Source organism: Larimichthys crocea, chromosome X (genome assembly GCF_000972845.2).
Source record: "Larimichthys crocea isolate SSNF chromosome X, L_crocea_2.0, whole genome shotgun sequence".
In the NCBI taxonomy this organism is placed as follows: Eukaryota; Metazoa; Chordata; class Actinopteri; family Sciaenidae; genus Larimichthys; species Larimichthys crocea.
In genome coordinates, this window is record NC_040020.1 from 26,430,194 (window position 1) to 26,451,350 (window position 21,157).

Below are 21,157 nucleotides of genomic sequence, written 5' to 3' on the forward strand. Positions count from 1 at the left end.
TGAACGTCCAGTTTGTTGCCCTTTACATGTTCTCACTGAGCGTTCAGGATTGCTGAATGAATACAGCATTTCTGAAGATGAGAAGGTAAACGAAATAATTTGATACAGCCCTAGATAATGTTAATATGACTGCTGAAATTGGGCTTTTCATCTAAAGAGAGAGCAGCATATTCTACATACTTAGTCCTTAGTTAATTATATAGTTTGGTGTTAGTTATGATGCTGTGATGGCAATAACATCTCTCAATGTTTCTTTCTTACTTTGCAGCACTGATAGTATATTTCCTCCAGTACAGAACATCTTTACAGGCATTGACACAATTATCATCAATCATATAAATTGAGAAAATCAAGTTAGGCTGAACCATGTGCACACTTCAAATGATTGCCTAACTGGATTACACTGTGCATGTCAACATGATGCATGTAGTGAGTTTATTGTTCTTGATGGGAAAGTTGACCAGCAGTACACTTGGTAGATTATTGGCAACTGACTGATCACTGTCACAATGGCGTGGCTTGGATCAAACCCTAATTGGTGTGATAATGGTGTGTAATCTGCAAAATGAGGCTTTGTTTAGACACAGCAGAACATTTTAAAATACACATACGAAGCATACATTTCAAGCCATTTTTACATTTAAAGCATTTCAAACACCGTTAACTACACCGTAGTAGGTTATGTGAACCACGCATGGACTACTGAGATAAGCTTTGGTCTCTTCAAATGCAGAACATACAGTTTCCATAGGAACAATCTGGGGCCGTGTGGCAACATCATGGCTTCATGATCAAACCACAAAACAACAACCAATAGAGTGACATAAAACAGAGACTCTTCAAACACGACCGTAAATCCTCATCTGTCAGATATATTTACTCCCATCTTTTCACCTGCTCTCTACTACTATAGTTTAAACACACTTTAAAAGATCATAATACAGTGATATCTTTACAAGCACAACAACAAATGATCGATAATCTTTTCTGTAGTCTGAACGAGGTAAGCCACAATATACTGTGAGACGATAAAGATTTCTCAGCCAGTAAAGATTGTGCTGTATTGTTTCTACAGAGGTAGCAACTACCGTTTAAATGGCTTTGCAGGCAATGCCGCAAATTAAAGAGCAGGACTTGTTTATGGCGATATTGAATTTACAGCATTTTTAATAGGATTTTTTTTTTCATTATTGTGGTGTGGTATCATAATTTATCAGGCATTTAATTTGCAGGATAAGCAAAAACAGACATTTCGAACTATATTTTTACTCTTTTAACAGTTTCTCAAGTAAATTTAAAGACTTGTAAAATGTGATATACTGATTCTATCCATAATTGCACATCTGTTGTCTGAACATGGCATAAAATTACAGGGTGCAGCTTGACAACTACCAATTCATGTATCCTTGTTTTATTCTGCATTATATCCTACAATGCCTCCAGTGTCTTTGAAGCCTGGCAAATTAATGGCTTAAGTGAGTGAAAAACAGATTTCCATCTGATCAAGCACGACAACACCACATTCTTCTGTGTGAGTTATTAAAACACAAAGAATATTCGAGTAGAGCAGCATCCTGTGTGGATGATCTGGATTGCAGATGCAGGGATTTTAAGATGTACTCAGGGATTTAAAACATTTCTGACAATGATCTGTTTACACAACACAGAACTAATGTAGGCAGATAAAGGAGAGCTAAACCTGAACTAATCTAACAATCACTATTTAAGACTTGCAACCAATCCAAACACGTGACCCAAAACAGGAGTAATGTTTACAAAGAGGCATGAGATGAAGACACAAACAATTACAAGCCCTAGTTATGCGCATAACACTATCCGCTGGCCAAATGTGACACCGGAATTGATTTGTATTATGCGTCAAGGCACATGACACTGAATGACCTGCATCGCCACTTCAATGTGCCCCCGCAGCAACACACAGTGTGCTACTTAACCAGCTGACCACCAGTAGCACGGGAATATAGAAGAGAGACCCATGCCACGCTCTAATTCACATAGTCCGTGTAACTGAGACAGTCGCTCCATTCACCGGTGCCTATCTAAACATGACACCTAACAATGTCAACAATTCTGCCATCTGCCAATGGGTCTGCAAGGTAAGGGATGAGTGGAAAAACTCACCACACACACTCATTCTTCACTTTATTTAAAAAAAAAAAAAAACTAAATAATAATAATCCAACAACCTTCAATATTGAATGAATCCTGAGCACGCCTATAGTCATTACTGCACTGTGCAGGTGACAAAATAAAGATTTTAAAAACTTTTTTGAAACATATTTTTTATTTATTTATTTACTATATGTATAAAAATAAAAAACAAAAGCCCTTGTAATGCAGCACAGCTGCTTTTCGTGCAACGTGCCATATAATTATCCATCACCTTCAGGGCAACTAAATTATCAATGCCATTCACATCTGTTAAACAAAAGGCCTGTGGAAAATGCCACACCCACCCTCAGGTAACATGACAGTCAGCTGGTGACCTCATGACAGGTTATCAGCAAACACACAACTCCTGCTGCTTGTGCTGTTTCTGCACCGGGATTACATAACCATTACACACACACATACATACATACATACATACATACACGACTACTTGGACATGTTTAAGAAATTATAATTTGCTTCCCCTTAAAATAAAATAAAATCTTGCACAACAGCAAACATTTAAATTTTAAACTACAGAAGCAGGGCATAATTGCAGAAAGTAGCATGCTCTCGGTATGTACTACTGACTGAACTCCACAATGGACACTATGTACAAAAGAAAATAAAGGAGGAGCCACATGGCAGGTGGCCTCCCGCTCTGGTTTCATTTCAGTATTTAACCATGCACACTATAACTGTAAAAAAAGAAAAAAATGCTGCACAGTAGTATGGTGACAAAAGTCGTGCATGATCAATGCAATGAACAAATGAACAACACAGCTGGTTGCAAAGTGGACACACAATGGGGGGATGCACTAAATAACTAAACCACACACGTGCTCATGCATCTGTCTGCATTTGAAAGCTGAGCTGTGTTTTGCATGTGCATACTCTCAATTCCTCCTTCATATACATACATATATATATACACACACACTCATAAAAGAAAAGAAAACATACCTGAAGTGGGACTAATGGATCTGCATCTTCTGGTTGCCAGACCTCGACCACGCTGGTGGACATCTGACTCAGAGCTTTTTTTTTTTTTGTGGGAGCAAGAAATAAAAATGAAACAGTGAAGATGTTTAGTCAGCATGGGGAGAGAAAATAAAAAAGACAAGCGGCTGGAAAGGAGCCACATTGAAGCCAACTCTTCTTAATTAAAAAAATAGGTTATAACCTGTGAATAAAAAGTGCAGCGGGGTTGATGATAATCACACAGACAAGTGAGGAAATGACTTCGCCTTCTTGACAAAGGCTAGCTGCTCGCTTAGCACGGCGGCTAACGAACTTGAGGGGGAAACATCTCCTGCTGCTGCAGCAAACACTGTGTGGACGTTTTTGTTTTTTTAAAAAGGAGGGGGAAGGTTAGTTTAGGTTTAATTTTCTAACCTTGAATACAGTGACGACACTTAAATATCCATTTTAAAAGTCCCCTTTTTAATACGATACTTCCCCGTCTGCACAAGTTATCAACCAAAAACAGCAATAGGAAGAACCGCTAGCACGAACTAGCAGGCTGACAAAACATTAGCTACCAGCCTCTCTCCTGTTAGTTAATATTTAAATATATTTTTAAACATTTTTTAAAATGCTGTTTGGATGATTTATCTCATCACCTATCTCCCTATCGTCCCTCCCCGTTTACCGTCTGCTGTCATGTCAGTGTGGCTAACTTAACATTTTTTTTTTTCTGGTACATTTTTTTGTGCACGGCCGTGTTTACACCTCCTCTCAGACGGAGAATAACAAAAAAAAAGCCACAGTACAAACCTTGCAGCTGTGCCCCTCCGTGCTGCACGCAGGGTAAAAGTAATTGTAGTATTCCTAGTAGTATATTGATCCACGTTTTCCTGTGACAGTGGCTGCCTTGTTGAAAGTCCTGTAGCCCCGCCATGCTGCCCTCTCAGCTAGCAGCCTGCCGTGTGTTTCGCTGTGTTGGTCTTTCTTTCTCTCACCAGCAGCAGCAGCAGCAGCAGCAGCAGCTCCCTCCTCCTCCTGTCTGTCCCTCCCCGCCTCCTCAAACACATTGTACAGTACACACACACACACACAGAAACACAGCACTGTCACTTACAACAACGCTGTTTACGTGTCTGTTGCTCAAGGTAAACCAAACCCTACAGTGGTGGAATAAAAACTAAATACACTCACTCAAGCACTGCACTTAAAAAAAAACAACACACACAAATTAAAGGGAACTTATACTTTACTTGAGTAAAGTACCTTATACTTTTACTCCACTATATATTTTTGACAGATATAGTCACTGGTTAGTTTGCAGATTATATTAAAACTCACTCACTGTGCCATTAAGTTGTTTATTCTCACTGTTTTAAATTCAGTTTATGTTCTTTAAACATGTAAATATCACTCATACACAAGACAGACAGACAGACAGACAGACAGACAGACAGACAGACAGATAGATAGATAGATAGATAGATAGATAGATAGATAGATAGATAGATAGATAGATAGATAGATAGATAGAGATATTCTGAGAAGAACAGATAGGTAAAAAGTGTTTTCTAGCTGTATTATATTATATACCTTTATTATATCTATATATAGTTTATATAATGCATTATATAGTTTATATATTACATATGTTGTTTTTGTTTGTTTCTATACTGGAGTATTGTAACAAAGAATAATTTCCCCCTGGGATTATTAAAGTATTTCTGATTCTGATTATTTATGTCATTATCTGTTTATATACATTGAGAACAAAGTGAAACTGGAGTCAAATTTCTTGAAAATATATAATCAGTTTATCAACTATGATGCATTGTTACAAAAATAAGTTAGAATGATCTTCACCTCAACCGACTACAACAATAAAATGCCATGCACGCATTACTATTAATCTAATAATGTGGACTCCGTGAGGCATTATGCATACTTTAATTTAAGTCACACTTTTATTGAAGCAGGATTTTTTAATTAATACACCAGTATCCCACAGACGTGTACACACTACTCAATGGTGGAAATTAGTTTTGCTCCAGTATTTCAGGGGAGAATGTAATACGTTTTACTCCACTATCTGTTATAGCTAATGATTACAGTTACCAATTATACCAATGCATCATTAAAGATCAAACCACTGGTTTGTGATCTTTTCTGGCTCGATGTTTAAGAGTTTTTTTCTTCCAAATCTCTCAGATTGCTTTATTAAAATGTGTTTGAGGCTCAAAAGGTGAAATGATCAAATGCTTTACACAAAAAAAAGAGAGAAAAAGTACCTTCCTCTACCATTCATCATCTCATGACCCTGCACATTTCTTTTGTGACCATTCAGAGGGGCCCAGCCTTAAACTAGGAATATCTAGACAAATCAAACTCTATATATAAAGTAGTGAAAACTAGCACCACCTCAAGCAACTATATCAGTAAAAGAATATTTGTGGATTGATATATCTGTATTAACAATCCAATAATGTCATTTCTAACTCAGTAGTTACTGGGACATTTTTTTATGCAAGAGCGGTACTTTGACTTTGGATACTATTTTAACCTTTAACTGTTGTTTTTCATGCAGGACTTGGTGAAAATATGTACTTACCTTACTTTATAGGAACTTTTAGCACATCTTACAATGCAATGAAAGCTATTTATGCATCAGTTTAGTCTGATAGTATAGTATAATAAGACCTCTACTTTAGGTTAAGTGAAAGTCTTTAGTCAGCATAATTATTTCACTGTTCCTCTCCTGTGAGGAGAAGACATGTTAAACCAAAGAAGCTGTAATTAACTTAGTGACCGCGAGGTAAAACTATGCACTGCCTCCTAGGAGAGCTTTGACATTCAGCATGTCAGACTCGTGAATCATAGTTAGGACAGGTTGGGCAGGTACGCACATGAACATAAACTCAGGTTACTCTTTGGTGGGTGTGTCAGCTCCAACAAACAAAAAAACTGCAGCTAAGCATTTAGACCCTATTTCTCTGCTGGATTAGTGTTGCTAAAGACACCAGTACACTTGTGCAATTGTTGCCACAATAAATACACAACATGTAAGAGCAGTGTCATTTGCATCATAGTAGCAATCAGTATAAATAACAGTACTTGTGCATTAAGTATTATAAATAGGAAACACTTTTAATCAGTGGGCCGCAGTATGTTTGCAAGGATATATTTCACATAAAATCCACTTCTTAATGTTCTTTAACAGCTTACAGATAAAAAAAATTACTTCCATTAAGAAACAAAAAGTCATTAACCAACAATATGTCTGCATATAATTCCATCCACAGCAAAGAAGACTAAACAGATGACTAAAACAAACATGCACATTAGAAATGTAAATCAACAAGACACATTGGCAACTGGGGCATTGAGTAAACACAAAACTACCTGTTTTGCATCTGGTTTGACAGAGAAAAAGGGAGGAAAAGAAGCGAGGGGAATAGTTGTCTGAGACGTGTTGTGACAACCGTGTTCTTTTTTTGGTTCGTACAGAAAGTGAATATGTGATGACCCTATACACGGTAAATATATTTGTACACTGCTCACGAAGCTTTGGGGGGAATACTGCAGAAAACAGTTTGTAAAACTCAGAGGGACATTTTATGTTTTGCAACGCGAGAAAAGAGGTGAACATGCTTGAAATATTTACAGCACTTGTAGACATAACATAACTCTGTAATTTAATTCTCTCCATTCAGTACCAGCGCACTATAAATGAAGGACAAGGAAATTTTCCTTTTTCCGCCCGTGGCAAAAATAAAACAGGGGGAAAAAAAACAGGGAAAAAGTGCACAAGCATTTGATTCCAAACCATCTGTTTAAACCATATAAATTAGATCATTGGCTGCACAGATGTGTTAAGTGTTGATTCCTTTCCATCATCAACTTGGACTTCTCAGTTTTCAAGCAAACAGGTGTCCCAAAAGTCAGGCTGCTCGGTTGTGTTCATCACAGAACCCCCCGTCACCCCTTACAGCTACTAACGGTGGGTGCTCCTCTTCTCTGGTTGCACCAAAGCGACATATATTCGCCGATGATCTGCCACAGCAAAATGACTGATATCAGCCCCTATTCAAAGGCCACCACAGGCCATAAGTGTGAATATGGTGCATTTATTTTCACTCTAATACAGAGAACATGAACTAGAACTGCTGAGACCAGGAGACTGCCTTCAAACGGAAGCTTGAACACTTATTCTTCCCTTATTGTGACCGTGACCTCTGGTAGAAAAGCTGGCGATCAGTCCATGTAGTCAAAGTCCTCCGGGATCCCGAAAGCTTTATTAATGCGGCTGTCATCAAAGGCAAACTTCTTCTTTGTCCAAGACTTGATGGAGAAAACATTGTCTGTAAATAGAAATCAGAAATCATTTAATGAACTGAAACACATTCATGCCCTTCCCCCTCCAGTGTTATATAGTATGATAGATCGCACAGTCAGTCTGGAGAATATTCTTGGACTTGACAATGACGGTTGAGTCCAAGAACAAACCATCTGTCTCACTGCTCTGAAGCACTTGCTTGATGCCGCTTTGGCGAAAGTTGAGTTATTTTGGCTGCGGATTTGATTATTACTTCCTGAACACATAACATTTCCCACTAGTGACAATCTCCCACAGCTGAAAATAATTTGGGCAATTAGGGTGAATGTTTTGGGTCACAACAAGGGTGGGGGAACTCTATGCCAAAACTTGCAAAGTGCAGATTTGATAACCAAACTGTATATCTGCCACATAGAGCTGTGTTTCCTTTAAGTTTGTTTATTTATTCATCTTGATTAATTTCTTCCCTCAACCATCAAGAGGAGTTGGAATATTTGAACTGGCACTTTATTAACTTCAATCTAATCTTTGCAAATTCTCTGATGATCCTTGATGACAGATGAACAGAATCCCAGTCTATTTCTATTTAACTCTTAGTTAAAATGTACTCTGTTGACTGTAAGAAGAAATGTTATCAAAGCAGATCTTTTAGAATAAAATACTTGTTGATTGATTCATGCATGATGCATTAGTGAATTTACCATGATAGTCTAATGTTAGCATGGTACTTTTTTGGATAGAAGTCAAACAAGTGTAGAAATCCAAAACTTGGGTATTTTGAAGTGGTTGTATGAGATAGCTTAGTCCCAAGTTTGGAGAAACAGACAGGAATCATGGCACAGAAGAAGAGCGATCCATTGCTGTGATCAATATCTGTGTGTACACTATATTAAGAATAATTTGAGCACTTTATCTTGCCGTCAGACGGCCTCTCTTTGGCACTGACTGTAGGACATCTATATTCCTGTGCATAAGCCCCACTGAGCAGATCAGTGGTTGGTCAGAATTACAAGCCAGAAAAACACAAGCACACTCCATCTTTGAAATCTTTAGGAACGTTTAGTTTGATTTCAGTCCAATCTTGCAACTTTCTGGCAGCTGATCTGTGGCGTAATACTATACGTGACGCAGTTGGAAGTTCTACAGTTAGAGCCAAAGCAAAATGCTGTCTGACAGCAAGGTAATGGAAATCTTAATATAGTGTACACTTAACTAAAATGTGTTTTTCTGCCGATCCTGTCCACCCAATGCATAGCTCTGCTTCTGTCCCCGTCTAAATCTCTAAACTAAGTCATCCAACCCCACTTTAAAATACCCAAACTGTACATAACCAAATGCACAATTAATCTGACTGCACATATCATATCTTAGAAGTGGCCTGGACAAACTTCAACATGGCTGTAATTAGACATGACAATTATTTTATGTTCCCTCTATTGCAGTTTCTATGAATTAAAGGAACGTGCCTTTTAGAGCTGATTTACAAGAGAGGCTGAAAGTAAATCTTGTAGATTTTTATCAAGAGCCAAAGTCAATAAACTCTGAATGATGCCATTAGTAATGCCTTCAACTTAAGATATGACAGCATGCAGTTGAAGTGCTTGAACTGTGTCAGTCATTACTTGTGAGTGTGTCTTAGTGTGACAAGGCTACAGGTTAGTATAGCATGTTTCATGTTTTGTTTTTTTTTGTTTAAAAAAAAAGATGCAGTCACTACAACCAAGTCTAGAAGATTTGGTTTTAATAATAAGTTGCGACAGGACAGCTGAGAAAATTACAGCTTGTAGTGAAAACATGTATTGTACTTGCTCTAAGGCAGCAGTTACACACACATATGTACTGTGAGGACACTTTTATGCTACTTCATATGTATTTGTGTAGTAGTGTCCACCCCAGATGAGGGAAGTACAAGTCATGGAAGACGTATGACTCACAGTTTCTTAAAATGAAAATAACTGTAAGGAAGTAAAGCAAAAAAATCTGCCAACCAAAACTGACAACGTGACTTTGTTGACCTAAAGAGTCAAAACAGCACAAGCCTAGCTGGTTACCATGATCCCTGCAGGTCAGCTCTCTCCAAGGTTACCAGTTAGGTCAACGAATGCACACAGAGAGTCTAAGTGTTGACGCCTGGGAGGTGACATGCTGAACACAAAGTGCCCTTACAGCTTGCACTTTGTGAATTTGAGAGATTTAAAGAGTAATTCATTGAATAACTCCTGTCACGGTGATTCTTGAACTGAATATTTAGAGGCAGCCTTCGGCAATAACTGGTTGAATCAAGGCCATTTCATCATTTAGCTGAATATTTGGAAAAATCAAAGAAACATTTTGGCTCTTTCTCAAACAGAAATGCTGAATTGTTTTTTTATTACAACTTCTCAAGTGTGAGTATTTGTTATTCAGTATTTAAAATAACTGCCAATTATTTTTTTCTGTTCAGCAACTAACTGATGAATTAAGTTTTTGAATTAACTGAGTTTTTGATTACAGACTAACATGTGCATGTATTAAAAAAAAAACCTCACCTGTCCACCTGGTAACGGCATCTTTTGCTACAACATTTGACTTTCCTGCAAAACAAAATGTATGATCAGTACATGCATTATAGATTATATCTGCAACGAGAGAGGAATTATCATTTGCAATGATTTATACCAAAGGAAGGAAAAGATGACATGCAATCAGTTACAAGTCAGTTTTGCATTATTGCTGAAAATCACCTCAGATCTGTGACTGAAACTCAGACACACAACAAAGCCAGAGATTACCAGTAAATGATGAATTACATTATACACAATTAAACTGTGTGTAAAGAGTCATGTTACAGACCAGATAAACAGAATATCATCGTCTATTTTGTGTTGAAAATTCATACACTCAGTATCCGTATGTTTTATGAAATTTATGAGACACTCAGACATAAATGAACGTCTGCAACAAACAATGTCCTTTATGGAGAAAAGTACAGTCAGTGATGTGATGGTTGGATAGCTGCCTACAGTCATACTGTATGAACAATCACTGATTTACTATTTAATTAAAGTGGATGGATACTTTGGCCTGCAGCTCCCCTGCAGCTGTAGCTGTAGCTGGAAGGAGGACATCCAGAAACCTGAAACAGAGCTGAACAATGTGCTCTAACTGCATAGCTCTCACGTTTTCAGAAACACATTTGGTGAATCCTCAAATAACAACATTAAGTTGCTAGGCACCTGGAATAATTGCTTTACCTTTCAGCAGTGGTTAAAATATATCCATAGAAACTATCAGACAGACACTGATTTGGCTGCTGTGCTGAGGCTGCGGCATCCTAAAATATACAGCCAATATATTCTATTTTAGGCCAGGCTCATTTTACAGCAGCTCTGGTTGATTTCTCCCTGATTTGTCCTTCGAGAAAATCAGAAGAGCGGTCTGGTCCAAGGAACTGATCAATACTAAAGTTCAGCAGAAATATCCGCTACGTTGTCACAATTAGTGGCATATGCTGCGTGAGCCTAAACGTGAAATTTTCATTCTCATTCCTCTCACCATTTCAGCATTCATTGATAATGACACGGTGAAAACAAACTATACCCACAAAAATACATAGCAGCGGCAAGTGGAGTTAAATAACTTCTGACTTATGGACCTGAAAATATTGCGATTTCACATTTTAGATGAAAATTTAGAAGCCAAAAGAAACAAAAACTGTGGAGGTACATACGCAGACAAACGTCTCAACCACCATCAAATAGATCCTGCAGCTTTCATGGCCCACTGAGCTTTGACTTTTCAGAAGATGATGTTAAAACCCAAAACACTGAACTAAAATGATACATCATATAAAAATAATACATACAACATAATACACATCCACCAATAAAAGATGCCACAAAACAATGTTCCTTTGATAAACAAGTAATTTAAGAATTTGAAACAATTCCAAAAACAGTCGATAAATCGTTGATATGTTATTTTTAATATGGTTGTAAATAACGTGCGAATCTATGTGGAACTTTTTTACTTTGTGCTTCCTCAAATAGTGTCAAACCTTGCACGCTGTGACCATTGAGGCGTTTTTTGCCCTTCCCATGTTTGGTGGAGGAAGCTGACTACTGTATGGGCGTGGGAACCATTGTCAAACATTCCCAGCTGATGAATTGAAATCAAAATCTTGTTTGTCCACTCAAGTGCCACCACAAATATTTTCAGTGGTAAGCAAAGTGAGCATGGGTGTACTCCTAATTGTGCTTTCTGATCTAATGATAAGATTAAAATTTATATACTGACTCCTGGTGTTTTTATTGGTGGTGGTTTTACTCCCACCTGGTGCCGTAACAACTTATGGTTATCCATGGGTGTGGCAACCACTGTCAAACATGCTCAGAGCAGAAGATGTCTCAAAGCAATCTGACACGCAATAGTTATTGCATAATAAATAGTAGTGTTGGTCTGGTTTCATGTGGACAGAGGTAAAAGTTAAGGAACTAAGCCATGCAAAGGTTCCTTTTTTGATTCTTGACTGTTTAGTACTGACACAGCTGTTAGGAAAAAAAACTCTGTTACCTATTAAAAGTGTTTTTCCAACCACCACAAAGTCATTTATATTGTTTATTTGATAAAATTACTGTTCATTCATCATTCAAAATCCCTTTTATAAAAATGTACAAACGTATGTGCGATAATGTTGCAGAAGTGTCTCAGCCAGTGGTTGAAAAAAAAGTGCTTAGTCAACAAAATGTACTTCACAGTAAAAGTACTGTTAATTCAGTGTTAAACTGGGGTCTCTTAATTTTTTTATTTAGCTTGTATCAACATGGGGGGATATTAACTCCATTCTACATTTAAAAACTTAAACATGATGGTTATTATTTAATTTTTTAGATTAAGGATATTTAACTTTGATTACTTATGTAGTACCTATGGATAGAAAAATCACCCACAATGTCACAATTTGTTACTTATTGTTAATAATGTGTGTATCCTTTACAGTTGTGAATGTCTTATGCATGTCATTTTGTACAACTACCAATACATCTGTGTCAGTTTAAGGTAAAATTTGTGCTTTTAATTTAAACAGCAAAAGAAAAACACCAACAATGAGTCAAAACAATCCATTGCTTGCTATATTGACCCAAACTAGGTTGTTTTTGAGTGATTCAGAGTAATTTAAAATCATTTATGTATATTTATTATTGGTCTAAAAGTATACTTACTTACTTAGGCTAATTAAAGGGGGCTTGAACTCATGACTTAATGACTCATTTCTGAAAGCTCAACTATTATTGGATTATTATTCCTAATGCATAAATGTGCAAGTAGCATTTTATTGTTTTAGTATTTTAATTGAGTAAATATACTTAGTTACACTCCTCCACACAAGACTTTTGCTGTGAAGATGCCTTCTGAACCACATCTGCATGAACAGGTCAGAGCCCGTTCTGCAAATTCAGTCAGCTGTAGACATAACATTGTGTCATGTACACTCTGTACTTAGCTGCACGCAGCTCTTAGAGCACAATTCAGGTTTCACTGAGGGGAGATGGTTATCTCTAACGAACGTGTGTGTGCGTATGTGGTTAAAAGAGAAGAAACGGCAGGTAATAGGAGACATTGATAAATGTGAAAATAAAGCACAAGAAACCGAAAGTAGAGAAAGTTTCTCCTATTGCCTGAGTTGCGTTGTGTATTATCTGTATATAACTCTCTATCATACACATACAAGTTGAAACATCTACATGATTTAAAGATTTAGCCATAACTAGTTGAGAGAGGCAGAATCAGTGAGTGCTGTGGCTTCTACTTTTTAACCAGAACACAAAATACTGCCACATGTCAGAGAGCAACACAAGAACACACAAGAGTTCACACCGATGTCGGTTAATAGATCAAATACCCTGAGGCAATAAACATAAACACTGAATATCTCTGTTTCATTTTCAAACAAGATCATATGACCAGTATGGCTTAGCATTTTATAATTCAATGCCATGGTTTATTATGTTGTCAATATTTCAAGACTGTGTTCAAAAAAACGCAAACAAACAAGAAAACTTTCCTGGGGTTTGGATTGAGACTCCAACAGCTGTTGCACAGATTAAGCTTGGCAAAGAGTTTATCACAGGCACAAGAGATTCTGCAGAGTGATCTAACAATGTGCTCATGAAGTTATTTCTCTGGGATCCAAATAAAAATGTTACAGGGCAATTTGGATTTTTGCTTGTTTTGGCATAAAGTTAAAAAACCAAACTGTGTAGAGAATATTTATCTTGTACACTACGTGGCAGCGGCTCTAGTAAAAAAAACAAACATCATGTTATCTTTTCTGGGTTACTTAAGCTCCTCTGTTGTATTAGTTCACTTTCCATTTACTCCCCAGTCCAGCCTTGATTATACAGATGTGCTGTGTCAAATACTCAATAGAATGGAGATTCATCCTAAACAATAAATTATTTTTTGACATAAAGGCCAAGAGCCTACATAGACATGTTTGGCTATGAGCAAATGTGATTACAATGACTGTAAGATCGTTCTAACATTTACCTTTAACTGAGCACCCAACTCATTTCAAAAACATCAAAGTGTATCACTTGAATTCAATCTGCCTGCACATCCACGCGATTGTTTATAGATAAGACAATATTGTCATGTTGGAGTGGAAAAAAACAGCAGAGCTGTGCGCCGGCTAAATGCACGCCCAGTGAAACATTGGGAGGTAAAGGTAAACAGACCAGATATTTTTATGACACCACACATGTCACGTGTGCACACAAAGCAACACACACGAACGGGCAGGTGAAGATTTCTGTAATACCACTAATAGTTGTGTGCATTGTGTGGAGGTGCAGCCGGTAAATATGTCAAGGCCGGTGGTGCTTTTAAAAGCTTTTAACTCCAAACCCTTCAGGCTGAGAGATCAGAGGTTACAAGGTTCATTTAGGCTGCAATTAAAACTGCTATGCTAGTCTTAAGTTTCAGCAGGACTTCTTCTTACAGTCTTGTGTCAAAGTTTAACCAGGCTGTGGTTCGAGCTGTCAGTTTCAAATTGACATAAGAGTGCTTCTTTTCATGTCCAGTGACCACTTGTGATCGGTTTTCACTTCCGTGCTCGCACTTTATTTTAACCATGTGAAACTGACTCTAGAGTAGGTTTGTTCTCGGCAGCACAATTACAGGCGTGAACTCCTCAGAAGAAGTGCCTGCACCTCGAAATAATGTCTCAAGTTGTGTGACACAGGCAAACAAACTCTATTCGGGTGGATTGTTGTTGTATACATACATACTTTAATGATGTATGGCGGCCTGCTACACTTATTAATGTGGTTGAATTTGAATAAAGTAACTGGATCCAGGCATCTCTGTGATGCATTTGGATGCATTCACACCTTATTTCGAGCAGAACATCCAAGATAGCGTTCAGTGAAATGTGTAAGGAGGGAATTCGAGGGTGTGAAGTATTCTTTTCTACATCCTGCTTGTGTGTTTTTATAACTGTGAGTAGGTGATTTTGATTGGTGGCCAAGTTCACTGCAGCACTCGTTATTGTGAGGTGGTATCAATGCCATTAATGCACCTATCTCTGTTAAATGGCTGATGTGCCAAACAGCTAAAATAGCTGCCAACTGTAGCAAGGTCTTATTTTTTTAATCACCCCAATATTTGACAATTCGTAGGAGGCTGCACTTAAATAATCCAGCTCCTAATGCACAAAGCTGCGTTCATTATCTGGAGTGAGACCAGACTTCACCACCTCGAATGGTTCGCTTCTTGGACGCAGCCCAATTCTCACCGGATGCAAAAATAGCACCATCTGCCTTGATGAGTCACCTGATGTTGGAATCCAGTGCTTCGTCTTATTCTCTGGCGAATATATGTCTTAGAACAAAAAAAGAGATCACCCAAAGCTTTCTCATGCTTGCTGTTTAGTGACATTACAAATGACATGACACACTACATACACTCTGACCTTGTCTCAAGCATTTAGACAATTCCTTTTTATTTATAATTTACCGGATTGTTTTACATTAGAGAAGCTACTAAATTTCTCTGGTCGATGATCTGAGGTGATTTCACTGATGCTCATGCTTCAAACTGACCGTCTAATATTGCATCTGTACTCACTCATCTGCTCAATGACTTCTGGGTCACATTCCCTGTATTTTTCCAACTCGGCCTGCAGCTGAGTTCGCTCCTCTCTCAGAGCCTTCAACTGCTTCAGCATAGAGCTTCTCTCCTTCTGCACACACAGACACAGAGCACTTGTGTGAGGCCTCGTAAACATGGGTTATGTGTTTTATTTCATCACTTTTCATTAGAAATAGATACATGTATTTCTCCATACAAGGTGCGGAAGCATATGAAAATATTCTTACTGTATCTTGACGTCCCACTTTTGCCTTTTCCACCGCTTGCTCGAGAGATACTTTCCGCTGTTTGGCTTGAGAAGTCTTGAACATAGAAGGGTCTCACATTAGGCACATTTGACAACAAAAGGAAGGAGCAGGGATCTTTGTGTTGTTATCAGAAGCTAAGTTCACCTTCAGACCTTTTAACGGTTACGTAGGCTCTCTTAAAATCTGAACATGACTGCTCACCAGTGCATTAGAGGTTAGTGGTTAATTAGCATTAATCACTAATTACAGCGCTGTAAAGTTTACTGTGAAACCATGCTCAGAAAGAATGGCATGTGTACTTCATACAGCCAATATTCAATATTTCCATGTTCTTTTCGTCATCAAGCATACTGCAACAGATAGCTATAGATTGTAATCCTTACGGTATAATCACACGTCATTATGTTGTGACAGATTGCTGCTCTACAGCATTTAACTTTTGTCCCAGAAATCTGGTCGCCAACTTTCTCCGAGGAGTCACCTCCCTCACGCCATCTGTCTGCCGTACAACAGGAGAGGGAAGTGGGACACAGCAGACCCCGAGAAATTCAAAGACAAGCAACAGTGTTACGGTCTGTTTCTCAGTTCTAAGATATAAACAGGGCTCATTGTTTTGTTTGTTTTTAAATTATCTTGAATATTTAAAAAGAGAAAACTTAGAATAATCTCATTTAACTACTAAAAGGGAACTTGGGGAAGTGTTTCCTGTACCATGCTCGTCATATGCGGACCTCATTTACAGTAAACATTTACATTTCCCGTACTGTGAGCAGCAAACACATCAACCTTGAAATGTCTAAATCCACTTTTCTCTTTTCGTGAATTATGTTTTTGTTATTTGGAAAACTGAAGAGATGCTGTCCATCACAGCCTGTCTGCTGTATAGAGCAGGTTGTTCTGTATTTGTTGTGTTTTGTTTAGTAACATCTAGGGATGCATGAATTATAGATTTTGATGTGTGTGACTACAGTGTGAAGAAAAAAATCATGGTTTCACAATAATGTATTTATTAAGTATTTGAAATTGATTTAACAGTGCGGATGCATAAAAATCACATGAGCATATTTTTTATTTGTTGGTTTTCTGCAATTTTAGTCAAAATGAAAGAAGTCAATTGAGAACATCTCCTGTGCAGATGTTAAACCCTTGAGGGGGAACAGTGCAGTGTGCTTTTCCTGCTTTGTTTCCATTGGTTTATGTTACACTGAAAGACTCAACACTCAGTGTAGCTTTTAGCCTTTACAGTTACAAAACTGCCACGTTTTGTGGTTATCGTGAAATCATGCAATCGCTGCATCCATTGTAACATCTGCAGCTTTTGAGGTCACTGTGTTCAGACTAAAACTGAGTCCCCCTCACCTGTTTTTGCAGTTCCTCCAGTTTGTGCTTGCAAGCATGCAGGGTCTTGCTGGGAAAGGCCCAGTAGTAGTTGGATGTACCCACTCTTTCACAGTCCACCATGTTGTCATCCACCAGGCTCTGCAGCACGTCCTTCACAGTCATGGGAGCTTAAAGCAGCGGAGATTGGCGGGAGAAAAATCTTATAAACACTTTAAAAGATCCACAATCCTCCATTTTCTATCATTACACTGCCTTCCTAACAGCGTTGATGCTATTTGTGGATTGCTGATTTGATTTAAGGATGACTGGTTCATGGTAGAGGTATGATTGTTACAAGCTTAGAAGACTTTAGGTGGTATAAAGTGTATCTGATATTGGGTATAATATTGCGTCTACAAAGGGTTTAAAAAGTACAAGTCAGCATCAGGTCTCATTTCTACTGCTGGCAAGACTTCCCACCACAATGTTCAAAAAAACTAAACCCACACATCTGCAGCCTATCTGGCTGTTTTATACTTGTGTGCAAGAACATTGCATGAGAGGATGTAATAGAGCCGGAGCTCCATCTTGAAGAGTGTCAGTGGTGAAATGTGATACTCCCACACGTTTGCTCAGCCGGTCCACTGTGAAACTAAAAGAGCTTATCTGCTGCGTTTAGGACTGAGCGGCGGCGAGTCCTGAGAGAACGGCAGCAAAAATAAAAACATGGATCGAAAATGAAAAGATCGCCGGATGGATCGACCAAACTCTGCATGTGCATGAATTCAAAGCAGCCTTTTCTGTCCATGTGAACCTTTTCAACTTCAAACTTTTCTTCCTTTTTAATAGTAACCAGTGTGTTATTACCATTCTTTTCTTCAGTATAGCTGAGATCACTCCCTTGGCCCCTTTTTCTCACATTTCCTCCTCTTCTACAGGAACATGTGCCCATAATCTTTTGTTGCCCCCTTCCCCCATCACTCTGTAACTACATCATGCCCAAGTAAGGGGGTCACAAAAACATGTGCTTTTAATCACAGCAACACGATCCAGTTTCTCCAGATTGATGTCCACTTTAAAACAAGCCACCCTCCTCCGTTCAGCCAAATATACATTACAGTTTTTTTTTTGTTCCTCTGCGAAGTGTAGCACTTAAAAGCCAAGTTTGTGTTTTCATAAATTTCCCCTCACTGCACTCACACTCCCAGGCTCCATGCTGACATTGAGGGACTATGTTTTATTTAAAAACCAAAAGCTTTCAACGGTTCTCTGCGCCATAAGATTACTGCCATTGATAGGTCTGCTTCTGCTTATACAGACTAAATACAGTTAAGATGGCAACAGCTAGTCCTGGTTGCCCATGGTGATTTCGCAAGAATGTACAAGGGTGCAAATTACCTGTTGACACCGACTGTATGGTCTTAAATAAATGAACTGATGGCATTTTACTTAAAAGAGCTTAGCTGGTGTTCATGTGTGTTTGATCTTATTTAGTGCTCTTCGGACACACTACACTTCTAATAATAATTGTCTAAACCAAAACACTCTGCTGATTAACTGGATGAAATATGAGGTCAGTGTAATAAATGGGCTAAAACATGCAGCACATGAAAATATGAGTTCTAAAACATGGCGAGTGTTAGAAGAATTTTTGTGCATTGTGTTTTACCTCAACTCCCACTTTCATGTTTGTCTTTCCTAAAAATAAAGTGACGCCTCTGCTAACCTTTAGATTTGTTTCATTTATTTAGTTAGAAACCAGCAGGAGAAACAAAAACAAAAACAGAAAAAAAGCCTGCAATGTGTGCACTCGATCAGCCGGACACATTTTGACAGACCGGTTTTTAGAGATGATCGTTACTCACCTATGCCTTTTGTCTTTGGGGCGATCTTCTCAATGTCTTTCAGCTGGAAAACATCTTTCTACAAAGAGAATGAGAAAACATCAGTATCAGTATCTAGGTGTTTGGCTGCATTTTATTTGAGCTTCATAGGAATTAATTTAACTGCTATATTTATTATTAGATTCATCACTGTTTTTAAAATATGTATTCTTATTCATTCTTTACCCATTTAAGATAATTACGGAATAGTAATTAACTGTAAACTGTGAATTAACATGTTTAACCTCGGAAAGAGAATTATATGAAACGTTTCTATTTTCTGATTTTGCATTAAACCATTTCAACATGGTCTGATCTCACTTTGCAGGGTCAGTTTAGTAATGCAGATTATGTGTATCAGTGGGGAAAAAAAGAAGAAAAAGAAGAGCGAGAGAAAACCACAACATGATGTGTTTCTTCTCAAAAATAACTTGTTCTGTATCTATTGCAGGTTTTTATAATTAGAACAAAAGACCTCCTCAGCGTCACTCGAGTATCAAGTGTTCACAGGCCCTCCTCCTGCACAAAAATGTCTTTGTTTTCAAAGTGTTAAAAAGGAATAAAAGACATAACAATAACAGTAACTTTAGCTTTTAGTCCTTGCAGTCATAGTGTAATCATAGAGAGATATATTATACTGACATGGTTCCTACTTTAAACCATCACGTGATTACCTGCGATGGTTGAAAACTCACCGATTCAAAGAAAATCTCCATCATGCGAGTTCTCTTCTCCTCCAAACTCAGTCCTTTCTTCTTCGACTGCAACAGATTTAGTTAGATTCAGTTTAATTTGGATCATTTCGCTAACAGCAGCTAATATACTACAACATTACACAGCAATAAAATAATATGCAAACGGTAGTAAAAAGCTGCATGAGGGCTTGGTTGCATTTGTAGTATTTTTGCAATGCGCACAGAACATGATCATGTAATAAACATCTATAAGTATTTGCACCATTTGAACTATGCATGTTGAACACAGGCTGTTACTGCTCCCTGTGGCTGCTCTGCAGCACACTTCTGTTATTAGTGTTGTTGTAATTCAGCCTCCGGCCACCAGGGGCAGCACTGAGCAACACGAACAACCAAACTACATTAGAGTACATCGTCTTTATTTATTTATTTTAATTCTTATTATTATTTTCCACTCGCCTGACATGACCTACTGCTCTCCTGATAGTTAACAGAGAAAGTCACCGTCACTCCAGCGTGTTCCTGTATTCATCTGCCCCCCATAAAACAACATAATGACCGCTGATTACATGAATAACACATAATGCGCAGGTTCTGAATTAAGACTAAAGTTGACATATAAACAGTTAACATTTCACTTAGTCTATACCGCTAAAAAATAGTTTATACGAGCTGTAGTTAGGTGACATTACCGGCGTTTGGTAGCTCAAGCTGGTGTTTCGGTTTAACGAGTGACCATGTTAACTGGTGACCGTTAGCCGAATGCGTCTGCGGCTTGGTTGCCCTATTTACGACGCGTAGCTGCCCTCGTCAATGTCTTCTTTGTTTATTTATTTTTTTCTTATTAACGTCACAGTGTAAAAAAAAAAAAACAATTCGACTTTCGTGATTTGTTTGACAGCTACGTACGTCTCTTTCCAGAGTTCAACAATTCTCCTAACTACGACAGGCGGCTAACGGTCACCAGTTAACACGGTCACTCGTTAAATCGAAACACCGGTGTTAGCTCTGGGAGCTAGCTTCGTATTGCGAGCCTGTGTATACAAGCGCCTCGGAAGCACATCAACTGCAGGTGAAAGGTGAGAATCTACTTACCATTTTCTTATGTTGCCTGTGCCAGAAGCTGCCACTAACATGAAGCTTCGAGGCGCTTGTGGTGTAAGATGTTATACGGCGCTGTTAGGTTTGTAAATCCAAGGCAGGACGAAATTTCCCGCGGAAGGCTGACACCGACTTCTGCTGCCTTCATGTCTCCTCGTAAACGACACTTTAATCGATATTATATCATACTGTAAAGCAATAAAAATGCGTTTTGTTTCTTACATGTTTCCATGTCATGTTTCTGAACAAATACTTTACGTATTTACATCATGTTTGGCGCTGTTCTGTGGGTTTGTAGTGTCTTATTGGCTG

General features: G+C 38.2%; 2 protein-coding genes across 4 annotated transcripts in view; both read right to left on the reverse strand.

The window, feature by feature from the left end:
* The window catches only part of tmem131l (transmembrane 131 like), a 30,317-nt gene extending 26,159 nt beyond the window's left edge, over positions 1–4,158 (reverse strand). Inside the window, exons 1-2 of one of the 3 annotated variants that reach the window (XM_019274919.2) lie at positions 3,949–4,158; positions 3,136–3,209 (exon numbers count right to left, since the gene is read on the reverse strand). In XM_019274919.2, coding sequence (XP_019130464.2) covers positions 3,136–3,209; positions 3,949–4,072 — 198 coding nt within the window. In that variant the 5' untranslated portion in view covers positions 4,073–4,158. The remainder of the gene's footprint in view (positions 1–3,135; positions 3,210–3,948) is intronic. The other 2 variants (XM_010750466.3, XM_010750467.3) reach the window with 2 other exon arrangements.
* Positions 4,159–6,297: 2,139 nt separating this feature from the next.
* mnd1 (meiotic nuclear divisions 1 homolog (S. cerevisiae)) lies at positions 6,298–20,997 on the reverse strand. The gene is made up of 8 exons (XM_010729541.3): positions 20,840–20,997; positions 19,745–19,810; positions 19,032–19,089; positions 17,206–17,354; positions 15,826–15,900; positions 15,575–15,689; positions 9,997–10,041; positions 6,298–7,493 (listed from the first exon to the last, which is right to left on the reverse strand). Exons 1-8 carry the CDS (start codon positions 20,840–20,842, stop codon positions 7,387–7,389), a joined length of 618 nt encoding a protein of 205 aa, XP_010727843.3. The 5' UTR covers positions 20,843–20,997; the 3' UTR covers positions 6,298–7,386.
* Positions 20,998–21,157: the final 160 nt, after the last annotated feature.

What these genes read in the sequence shown, in the direction of transcription:
- mnd1 (XM_010729541.3), bottom strand. An exon ending in TGGAGGAACTGCAAAAACAG is followed by an intron (nt 15,901 to 17,205) that starts GTGAGGGGGACT and finishes TCTATGTTCAAG; the next exon opens with ACTTCTCAAGCCAAACAGCG. An exon ending in AAGTGGGACGTCAAGATACA is followed by an intron (nt 15,690 to 15,825) that starts GTAAGAATATTT and finishes CTGTGTGTGCAG; the next exon opens with AAGGAGAGAAGCTCTATGCT.